Consider the following 11943-nt stretch of genomic DNA (forward strand, 5'->3'; position numbering starts at 1 on the left):
AAGGCTATTTCCTCTTGTCTTATCACTTGGTCTCCTGGCACAACTTAAGGCTATTTCCTCTTGTCTTATCACTTGGTACTTTGAGAAGAGACTGATCCCCACTTCACTATAGTCTTTTTAAGGTGATTGTAAAGCACGGTAAGGTCTCCCCTGAGACTTCTTTTTAAGGCCCAGGGCACAGCTGAGGAAAGCAAATGTGACCCCTGTCTTAAAGGAATGCAAGATGAAAGACCCTGGAAACTATAGGCCAGACAGCCTTTCCTCAGTTCCTGGGAATCGGATGGGGTAGCTAAACATGGAAAACATTTCCAAACACACAGAGGATAACAAAGTGATCAGGAGTCAGCATGGATTCACCAAGAGTTTCTTGAGACTTACCCCACAGAGATGTGTGTGAGATGGTGTGACAGCCCACAACAGGGGTGCGTCCAGGGGTGGAGAGGATTGTAAGGCACGGAGGGAGAGCAGACCTTTCAGGGGGAGAGCAGCGGCAACATAAGGAGCTTTGCCCTGGTTTTGGTGATGAGAATTCATGGGTCTGGATTAGCAGGCACACGAACATGGGTGACCTTGTCGTTGGTGTCACCTAGAGACCTCCTGTAAGGAAGAAGCAGCAGGTATGGCCTTCCTCAGACAACTGGAAAATGCCTCAAGTTTGCAGGAAATGGTCCTCACGGGGGAAGTTGAAACACTCAGATTTCTGCTAGAATACCAGTACAACAGAGCACAAGCCATCTAACGGGTTTCTGGAGGGCATCAATGCTAAATTGATGAGCATGCAAAGATATTGTTAGGACAGCCAAAGCCCTCCTGGAGTTGAATCTGGCAAAGGACGTGAAGAACAACAAGAAGGACTTCTACAAGGACATCAGCATTGAATGGAAGGCTGGATAAAATGCAGACTCACTGCTAATTACAGAGAAGGCCCAGGTGGCAGAGGACATAGAGAAGGCTGAGGCACTGCTCACTGTCCTCTTTGCCGCATTCTTTCCAACCTTGGCCTCTGGAACGGCAAGTCCTTGAGATCAGAACAAAAAAAGCCTGAAGCAGGGAAGTCGTACTTTGTGAGGTGGAGGACCTTGTTAGGGAACCCTTGGGCAAACTGGATTCCAAAGAAGTGGTGGTTAAGAACACGACTGGGAGGAGTAAGTAGGAATTTATAAAGCGGAAAATGTGTTTAACAAACCTGACTGCCTTCCACTAAAAGATGTCCTCAGATCGTGGAGGCTTGTGGTTGCTCAGGGAAGTTGTGGAGCCTCCATCCCTGGAGGTATTCAGAACCCATTTGGACATGGACCTGGGCAACCTGCTCAGGCTGATCCTGTTTGAGCAAAGGGGTTGGCCTAGGCAATCTCCAGAGCTCCCTTCCAACCTCAAACATTCTGTCATTCTATGATACCTGGCAGTGTTTCTGGAAACTTTTCCGTGGTACCTCAAACCAGTCTGAGTCCTGGTGCCCATGGAACAGAGTTTGCTTTTAGGATGACCTCACTCACTAGGTAACCCTGATGAGCAGAGATTACAAAAGCAGGCAGTGTCTCAACCCACAGCAGTATTCCCAGGTCCAGACTCCACTGCCTTGAGGATTATGAATTGGAAGAACCTTTGGAGGCCTGTACCTTGGCCTGCCCTCAGCTGGGATAACTTGGCAGCTAGATCACGTTGGTCAGTGCTTGGTTCACCTCTCATGCCCAGAGGTGATTTTTTTTCCTCCTTTCATTTGATATCTTTCTGCTTTTTCTATCTTCTCTGCCCCAACTTGTGCCCCTGCCAGATCACCACACCTACTCAGACCAAGGGCAATCCCAGCCTGCTCTTGAAGCACAGCCTCACCAGGATCCCATTACTCTGCAAGCGGGCTGTGAGGGCCTGCTCCAGGAAGAGATGCACTGCATGAGATCAGAGGAGGGCACGTGAGAAACCCAACAGCCAGTGCAGAGGGACAGTGGCAGTAATTGTGAGCTGATGTGGGGCCAGAGCCAGGGGCTGCAGAGATCACCAGTGAAGCCCTCCAGCAGCTCCTTTCCACACCCAGGCAGGGAATAACACACCCAGCGGTGCTCCTGAGAGAGGTCAGGACACGGGACAGGAGGCACTGTGAGCTGTGGTGCCGGGCACTGACGCTCAGCCCTGGCTCTGGGGTCTCCCAGCAGGTGCTGCCAGTACCTGCAGTCCCAAAGCCCCTGGCCCTGTGGGCAGCACTGAGGCCCGTCCTGACCTTTGGGAGCTGCTCTGGCTGCAGAGGGGCTGCCAGGAGCACTGGGGCTGGTGCTGCCCACCCACACATCCTGCCCCGGGTGCCTCTTGGTCCCTGCAGCCACGGCTGTGACTGAGGGGAGAGGCCGGCCTGGCTGGGACCTGGGGCCTGGCAGTAGTTTGGGGGTGGTGGCCGTGTGAGAACTTGCTGCAGTGCTGTGGCTCCTGTCCACAGGCCTGTCTCTGGGCTGGCCCAGCATCACTGCCCCACTCACAGCCCCATGTCCCCTCTGTGTCGGCACTGCTTGGGGCGGAGGGCATCAGGGCCAGGGAAACAACCCCCCTGGCACGGTCCCCACAACAGAGCTTGGTGCCTTGTCCCCCTACAGCCCTCCTGGTCTGGCTGCTTTTCCCAGTGCCAGGCCCCAGACCAGCCCTTGCTATGTCTCACACAGGGGCTCGCTGACAGCCCCACTCTAGAGTCTGTAGGGTCTGGGCATGGGTGACAGGGCTGGTTGTTCCTCTAGTGCAGGCACAGATCATAGCATGAGGAAGGAGCCAGACATTTCCAGGACCAGTTCCCACCTGGGATTTTATACTTTCCTTTTGGTTGATGCCAGCTCTGCTGAGCTTTGAAAGAAAAGCCCAGCCTTCAGGAAGTGAAAAAATCCCATTTATTATATAGAGAAAGCAATTATGTTGCTATGAGACAGTCTGCACTGCTACACACTTTGAGACTGACTTTTATCCAAGCTTCTGCTGAGACAATGCAGGTTCATTCAGCAATAGCAGTGGGAGGAGTGAATATATATTTTGGGGGGGGGGGGGGGGGGGGGGGGGGTGGAGGGGAGAACAGCAGAAGAACAAACAGTTAAAAATAATGAAATTAAAATAATGAAATATGGAAACAAGAAAAAATATAATAATGGAAAAGAACAAAGCACAAGGCTGGAATGGGATATATTGAGAGTCACCTATGGAGAGATACGGGAACTTTATGATTCCTAAAAAATATAATGAAAAACACTTTCAAAATAGCATCCTTTAGTGCTTCAATCCTCACACTGTAGATGAGGGGGTTCACTGCTGGGGGAGCTGCTGAATACAGAATTGCAACTGCCATGTCTAGGGATGGGGAGGAGATGGAGGGGGGCTTCAGGCAGGCAAAGATGATGGTGCTGACAAACAGGGAGACCACAGTCAGGTGAGGGAGGCACGTGGAAAAGGCTTTGTGCCGGCCCTGCTCAGAGGGCATCCTCAGCACTGCCATGAAGATCTGCACATAGGACACCACAATGAAAGAAAAACATCCAAACCCCAAAAAAGCACTGAACATGAGAAATCCAACTTCCCTGAGATAGGAGTCAGTGCAGGAGAGCTTGAGGATCTGAGGAATTTCACAGAAGAACTGGTCCACAGCATTGCCTTGGCAGAGGGGCAGGGAAAATGTACTGGCAGTGTGCAGCAGAGCATAGAGAACCCCACTGCCCCAGGCAGCTGCTGCCATCTGGGCACAAGCTCTGCTGCCCAGGAGGCTCCCGTAGTGCAGGGGCTTGCAGATGGCAAAGTAGCGGTCATAGGACATGACGGTGAGAACATAAAATTCTGCTGATATCAAGAAGAGGAACAAAAAGACCTGTGCAGCACATCCTGCATAGGAAATGGCCCTGGTGTCCCAGAGGGAATTGGCCATGGCTTTGGGGACAGTGGTGGAGATGCAGCCCACGTCGAGGAGGGCGAGGTTGAGGAGGAAGAAGTACATGGGGGTGTGGAGGCGGTGGTCGCAGGCTACGGCGGTGAGGATGAGGCCGTTGCCCAGGAGGGCAGCCAGGTAGATGCCCAGGAAGAGCGCGAAGTGCAGGAGCCGCAGCTCCTGCATGTCTGCGAATGGCAGGAGGAGGAACTCGGTGATGGAGCTGCTGTTGGACATCTGGTGCTGCCTCTGGGTATGGAGATCTGGACAGGTCGGAAAACAGCATGACAAGTCAGGGGAGTCTTCTCTGAGTTAAGCCTATGCCATTCCTTGTAGACCCTCCCCCTGCCAGACTCAAATGGTTCTTCTTTCTTTGTTGAAAAATGTCATTCAACTTCATGACATAAGCTTCATTTCTAAAGTTCAGTGTGCCGTGAGAAGCAGGGACCTCTGCTCCTGGACTCTTGAGGGAATCAGTCCTGACTCAGAGCAGTGAGTGCACAGGAACATGACAGCTGGGCAAAGTTTTATTTTCAGATTTTGTCAGATGAAATCCTTTCTTACACAGAAGGCCATGTCAGCATCTGCATTCACAGTGCTACAGAATTGTTGTGGTTTAACCCGGCTGGCAGCTAAACACCACACAGCCGTTCGCTTACCCTCCCCCCTCCCTCTCTGGGATGGGGGAGAGAAACGGGAAAGTGAAGCCTGTGAGTTGAGATAAAGACAGTTTATTAAAACAGGAATATAATAATAACAATAATAATAATAGTGATAATGATAATAGTATTAACAATAATAATGTGTAAGAAAACAAGTGATGCACAATGCAATTGCTCACCACCCGCTGACCGATGCCCAGCCTATCCCCGAGCAGCCGGCCCCCCACCCCGGCCAGCCACCCCTATATATTGTTCAGCATGACGTCAGATGGTATGGAATACCCCTTTGGCCAGTTTGGGTCAGCTGTCCTGGGTCTGTCCCCTCCCAGCTCCTGCTGCACCCCCAGCCTGCTCGCTGGCAGGACAGAGTGAGAAGCTGAAAAGTCCTTGGCCTGGTGTAAGCACTGCTCTGCAACAATTAAAACATCAGCATGTTATCAGCGCTCTTCTCATCCTAATCCAAAACATAGAACCCTACCAGCTACTCTGAGGAAAAATTAACTCTGTCCTAACTGGAACCAGGACAAGAATGAAGTTGGCAGAAAGGAGTTTTAGAGACATTTTTTTCTACATACCCTTTTCCCCCTCTTCATGTTGAAGCAGTGTTCTCTGAAGTCAGAAATCCTGAGCATTTCTGCTGCACTCACAGGGAATGGTTTTGAGACCTGAGAGGCAAAGGGATTCCCTGTGGCTCAGAGCAGAGTGAGGGAGCTGGCTGGACTTGTTCCCAACTGCCCTGAACCTGCAGCTTTTGGACAGCAATCACATTTCTGTTACCTGAAAAGCTGCCAGACACTGCTGAGAGCAAAGGAATCCACTGCCAGTCACTGAGTGCCCAGCCTTTCTCTAGGTACCTGAGCAAGGTCTCAGCATCACAACTCTAGCCAAGGACACCTATCACTCATTTCACCAACCCAACGGCATGTCCTTGCATGCAGCATCTCTCTGCTTCTTTCCTGGGCTTTCAAATAACATGAAGATGCTATGGAAAATATTTGCATCCTGCAGGGCAGCTCACCACTTGAAAGGACACCTCAAGGAGATAGCCAAGTGTCCTAATGACGGTGTCTCATTAAGGGAAAGTCAACTCATTCCCCAGCCTCACAGAATGCATTGCCCGTGATCCTAGGCAGCCCCCCTGCACCAGAAAGGAAAATGGGCACATGGCTGGAGAGATGCGCCTCTGCTCTGCTGGAGGTATGGCTGCAGAGGACGTGCTTCATGCCTTGGAGCCACGGCCACCAGGGCAGGGGTTTTCCTGGGTGGGAGAGGAGACAAGGGGACTTGCTCAGAGGAAGGGCTCTGCACTGATTCGAAAAAAAATATGGTCGTTTCTGATGAATTCTCCTTCTGACAACATTTTTGGTTTTAATTGCTTATCATTCCTTGATCGTATCCCTGGAGGTTTTATTTCCAGGTTTCCCTGTCTCATATCTTAGTCCTGTTTTTGCTCACAGCCCCAACCCAATCCCTGTGCAGTAAGCTTTGCCCTTCAGAAACTTGCCTGTATGCAGGGCACCAGCTAGGGGCACGTGCATCTTTGAAGGTGTAAAACAACATGTCAGAAAGCACTGATGGGTTCAGCAAACTTGATGCTGAACCTGTCCATGAACAAAATGGAGGTTGAAGGCAATTTATCAGCCCCCTCAAAAACCTTCCGATGATCAAAGTTACAGTTCAGGAATCCCAGAGATGTGTTCAAACCTCACAGTTACTTTTCCATTTCATTCTGCAACCTCTCTCCATCCCGTAAGTGTTGGAAAGTGAAAACAAAGCAGAAAATTCCTGCCTTGAAATTCCTCATGAAAAGTCCCCTTGGATACAACCAAGGGTCAGGAAACCCCCTTGGGTTGTGCTGCGGATCTGTGAGCAGGCTGCCCCAGGCAGCAGCCTCCCGCCAGCAGCAGGACCCTGCCCTGCCGGGGGGGCTCCTTCCACCCGCAGCTTCTCCCCGCAGCGCCCTGGGCAGCTCCCCGCGCAGGCTGAGTGCTGAGCCTGGCAGGCGGCAGAGGCCCTGCCCCGGCACACAGCCCCTGGGGCACAGCAGGGACCCTGCTCTGCACCACAGCCCTGGGCACCCCTGCCTGCACCCGCGGCTTCTCCTTCCTCCAGGAGCTGCGGCTGCATTGCCCTCCAGCCAGAGACTTACCAGGGTCAGGGCTGGCAAGTGTTCTCCCCCAGCGAGCTCTGTGCATCCTGCCACTTCTGCCTGCCTTTACCCACTCTGTCTCTGCAGGCAGTGCCCCCAGCCCTGCTGCGCTGGGCACAGGAGCTGCTCCTGGGCAGAGCTGGCTCTCTGCAGCGCTGCGCGCTTGCCAGGAGCTCCCCTTGGGCCCAGGAGCCCGGCCCAGCTCAGCAGCACAGGCCCAGCCCAAGGCCTCCCTTGCTCTGCCCCCCACCAGGCTCCCTGCCCATGGCCCTGGGGCTGCAGGGGAACCTGCTGGGAAACAGCCTGAAGGGATCCCTGGGCTTCCCTCCCTCCCCTGGGCACACACACTTCTTGCTAGCATGCTCATTTCTCCTAGGAAAAAGTGAATTAGCTGTAACAATAACTTCTTCATGTCCCAGTATCAGTTAGGACATGAAGTCATGGTCAGGGACTGATCTTCTTCATCCCCCCTTAAGGAAGGAAGTCAGCAGAGTCAGTCGAGGCATCTCATGCTGCTTGTTATTCCTGGGGTTGGAAGGGGTCTCAGCTCCCTCCCATGTCTGCCACAGATTCACAGGACCCTGGATTCCTCTGGCGTCAGTTCAGGTGTCCACAACATAGGCAGCTTAATGCGAATTACTGAGCCACAATAGCTCCTTAGTGGAGATGGAGGACAGGCAGGAGCTGTTCAGATGCAAACATCTGGTGAAATTTGAGGTTGATCCCCTGGGAGTGTGGTGGAGGCATTCCTTTGGGTAACTGAAATGGCAGCAGATGCCACATGTAGGACAACTGAACCTGTCCCTACTCCTTTTGTGCAGGGCAGCCTGCAGAGGCTGTCAGCAGAGCAAAAGGAGTCATGTGTCACAGGGAGAGCTAAACCATTTTCTTCGTCTTCTACATGCCCCATGGCTGTAATGGCTGTTGTGTCTCAGACATAACCACAGGGCCTCAGCTCTCACCAGCAAGGTCTCCCTGCCCTTTGTGCCTTGAGGCAGGACTCTGCAGGGGTACAACAGGTGGAGGGTGGGGACAAAATCAGTGGTTACTTTGCAAACTACACCCTTAACAGTTCATGGGACCTTAGGGCGTGCATCCATGGGTACAGGGAGAGTGTTCTGGCCTGGAGGTACTGGTTCCTTATGATCCCAGGAAGGGATCGGACAGCAGCATTCAGATACTGTAAGGGATCATTTAACTGCTCTTAGAGCTAAGACTGTAAGGAGAGAAGACTATAGATGACCTACTGAATCTGGTGTGACTTCATTCTAGACACAGTACTCCACTGTTAGTTGCAGCTCTCCACTAGACATTTGCACTGACCCTATGGGATTATTAAAGGGTGAGCGAGTTTTGCTGATCAGTCCTTGGCTCTCCAGTAATGAAGCAGCATGTATATGGTAATCAGGGAGTCTCGGATAGTTCCATATTGCCACTGGTGCACCATTTGGCTAGCTAATGGCACTTTGACCGTGAGCAACTCCGCAACAGAAGGATCCCATGGGGGACCGGGCAAGGTAGAAAACTGTTTAATGTGCATAAATCACCATAAATCACCTCCAGCATGGCCAATTCCATCAGATACGGGCTGCCTCTCTCCCTGGTGGTCCATTTGCCTGGGTGACATGCAACATCTTCCTTGAAGGGATACCTTTCCTTTACACCTGACAGGAGTTGCCTCAAGAGAGTGAGGGTGCCCCCTTTCCAATTGCTTTGTCAATGCCCCCTTCCCTGGGGAGGGATCCAGCGGCTTGGCATCCCTGTCCTCTAATTCCAGGCTACTGGCCCTGTTATCCCAGTATCAGATCAGCCAGGTGACAATGTGCTGGCCTAGATGATGGATGAAATCTTTTCGCACATCTCACAGCTCCCCAAGGAACAGTGATCAGGTGCTTACTGATGATTTTATGATATCTCACTCTTCATCCACCTGTTCCTCTGATGGCCCTACTTGGGAGTAGCCTGCCTCATCTTCTTCTTCCTCCTTCCCTGTATGAGTAGGAGCTTCTTTCCTTGCTAAACAAGGTGTTTTTTTCTCACGTATACGTATGACTGATACAGGCACAGGTTGGTTTTGTGGCCCAGTCACAGGGATTGGAGTTGTGTAGATTGCAACTCAGTAACTAAAGGCCAAGCCCCAGCACATTGCAGTGATTTCTGGCTCTTTGGAATTGCCAGGGTGATGACACTCCTTTTTCAAGCATTCTGACATTTTTTTAGGTTTCTGCACTTGTTCAGGGGTGACGTTCCAAGGCATTGCAGGTGCCTACAGTTCTAGGTGCCCGCCCATATCCTCCCACATTCCCTGCCACTCACAATTATCCTGCCTCAAGGCACATCCCTGTGTGGCATTCTAGAAATAGGTTACCCTAACCTTAAACAAAACCTGAAACACATTCAGGAGAAATAAGAATAAGAAGAAGTTGGTTTGAACATCCCAAGGATATTGAAAGTTTTGAAGAGCTATTGTAAGTAGCCTGGAGGAGAAAGGGGGAGGTGAAGGAGAAAGGGAGAGGGAAGAATTGGGAAGAAGAAGTGTCCCCCCTCATCCCTCCCATAGATTGGCTCCCCGAGGAGAAAAGGTAAAGACTGTTAATTATGAATAGTTTCCGAGAGAAGGTTCCTCAAGTATGGAGGTGACAGCAATGCTGAGTACAACTACCAGATTAGTCTCATGACCAGCAATTTCATCATAACATAAGGTAGCGTTACCCAGTAGAGTAAACTAATAACCATAAATCAGCCCCCAGAAAGCCCCCAGCGCAACAGGGAATACACCGAGTACGTAATGTGCTATCTAACAGAATTCTGAGGCGAAACACAACTACTACACCGAGATTAAAAAATAAATAAAAAAATACACCTTGTGGTCAGCAGCTATGAAGCAGATATAATGCTTGTAACCATTTTATTTTAACATGATCTGGTCATATCTGTTATTATCTCAACCCTTTGGGCCCCACGCAGGACCCATTCAGGAAGGAGGGCATCCCACAGGAGACACCCAGAGAGGGCAGAGATGGATTGTCAAGGAGCGGTGGAGACAAGTGTCATGGACTGACTGCAATCCCCATTCCCCTGCACCACTCAGGGGAAGGAGTTACAAGAGGCTGGATGGGGGGAATGGTGTTTTTAGTTTGCTTGTGGTTCCTGATGGTTGTAGTCCACTGGTAATAGGCAATAAATTCTATTAATCTGCCTATGCTAAGTCTGTCTTGCCGGTGATGATAATTGATGCCCATGATGGTATTTGGTGGGTGACCTCGTGCTCTACCCCAACCCCTGAGCTCTTGTAATCATATTTTCTCCCCCTTTTCCTTGTAGGTTGGAAGTGAAAGCACAGTTGCCGTGGAGTTCACCTGCGTAGCTGGATAACACCACCACAGTAATGGACATGGAAAGGCTTCAGCACCAGGACTGTGGCCACCCAGGGATGGCATCTCAACACCCAAGACATGCTCTGCCAGCCTGGCTGCACAGAAGAGAAGGAACAGAGGTTTCCCTGAAGGGAAGAGGAAGGCTTGATTTCCAACACAGGCATTTCTGGCACATCCCTGAGAGGCCTGGGGGAGCTGCAGGCCACACCAGGCTCTGGGACACTGGACGTCTTTCCTCCCAGAGCCAGATTCCAAAGAGGCACCAGCTCCCAGGGGAACCTGGCCCTGGATTGTCCCCATCAGGAGAAGTCTGAGCCATGCCCAGAGGAGCCCTGGGGCTCAGGGCAGCCCTAGCATCAGGACCCAGGAATCCTGACTGCCACATTGTCTCCTGAGCCCAGAAGGACCCTCAGGCAGGGCTCTTGCAGCAGCCATCAGCCCTATCCAGCCTCCTCCCAAAGCCCTGGACTTGGAGCTCTGGACAGCTGACAGCCCCTGGGGCACCCCTTGGGAAGGGGCTCCTGACACCCTCACCTTTGGAGGAGAGCTGCAGGAGCACTGGGAACATGGAAGTCAGGTCGGAGGTGATGGTCACCCTCCAGCATCCCTCCATCTCGCTTGCTGCTGGCCCTCAGCTCAGGACAAGGGATGCCCGCCCTGGCTCCTCAACCACAGCTCCTCTGCAAGGTGTCCCTGCTCCTCCGCCTGTCAGCGAGGGTCGCCCAGTGCAACCTTGCTGCCTGCTGCCCCCACTCCTGGCCACAGAAGGACAGCGGTGGGGAGCACCCAAGCAGTGCCCAGCAGGGACCAGGCCTTGCAGGGAAGTGCCGGCACTGCCGCTGCTCCAGTGAAGATATCCTGGTGATGCAGTGCATCCATCCCCCTGTGACATCCGCACGTGTCATTTGAAGGCCTGTGAGGTCAGCAGCAAGGAGATGGTGCAGGTCGGGAGAGAGACGAGAGATTTCCCTTCTTGTCCTGAGAAACTGTCACCTCCCTTCTGCCCAGTTCTTTTCCACAGGATCCTGACAAATCCACCAGGAACATCTCAAAATGGTGACAAAGGCCATTGGATATAGGAAGTGGAGCGCTGGAGAAGTCACCGCTGTGTTCCTGCCCCAACACACCTCTGATCTTGGAAGCCCTTCCAGGAAGGTGGGGTTTGAGGCTTGTCCTGGGCCTGGGCTTTTTCCAAAAGATGGGAGTGAAGGCACCTGGGATGCAGCAGCCCCTCACCACGCCCGAACTCCTTTTCACTGCAAGTCCCTCACTTGTAGAAGTAGGATGTGTTATATGGATGGAATTGCAGTGCATGCCAGGGCCTTCCTCCCTGGACATCCCACAAGGCTCTGTGTTCTGAGAAGGCCTCAGCAACATCTCCCAGTCTGCCATGCAGGAGGCAGAGGTGGTACAAGAGGGAATGGCAAACGTAATCGCTGTTGATCATCCCCACCTGTCTCGTCTGAAGAATCTGCACCCATCCAGCACAGCCCCCCAAGCTGAGGGACCTGTCCCCCCACACCTCAGCAGCTCTTCCATCCATGTCCCAGCCCCGTGACAGCAGGCGGGGATCCAGCTCCTCCTGCCTGTGCCCCAGGCTGAGGGCATTGGGGCACATCTGGGCTGCAGCACCTCAGCTGTGGCACAAGGGCCAAACTCAGCCTTGTCCCAGATCTTGTGCTCAAGCATGGGCATGCAGAGGCTTTCCTTCACAGCAGAGACATGCTGCCGTGGATGGCAGATGGCCATGGAAGGATGAATGAGGGGCCCAAAGCAGAGCACGCCCTGGTGTTCCTGAGGCCAGAAGGAAACAGGCCTGGGCTGTGCTGCCCTGACAGCAGAGGGCTTTTTGTGGTGTTGGTGCAG

General features: G+C 52.4%; 1 protein-coding gene across 1 annotated transcript; it reads right to left on the reverse strand.

The window, feature by feature from the left end:
* Positions 1 to 3166: 3166 nt before the first annotated feature.
* LOC136787181 (olfactory receptor 14C36-like) lies at positions 3167 to 4944 on the reverse strand. Its single transcript, XM_066984314.1, has one exon. It carries the CDS (start codon positions 4124 to 4126, stop codon positions 3167 to 3169), a length of 960 nt encoding a protein of 319 aa, XP_066840415.1. The 5' UTR covers positions 4127 to 4944.
* Between the last annotated feature and the right edge of the window lie 6999 nt (positions 4945 to 11943).

This window comes from Anser cygnoides, chromosome 28 (assembly GCF_040182565.1).
Source record: "Anser cygnoides isolate HZ-2024a breed goose chromosome 28, Taihu_goose_T2T_genome, whole genome shotgun sequence".
Lineage (NCBI taxonomy): Eukaryota > Metazoa > Chordata > Aves > Anseriformes > Anatidae > Anser > Anser cygnoides.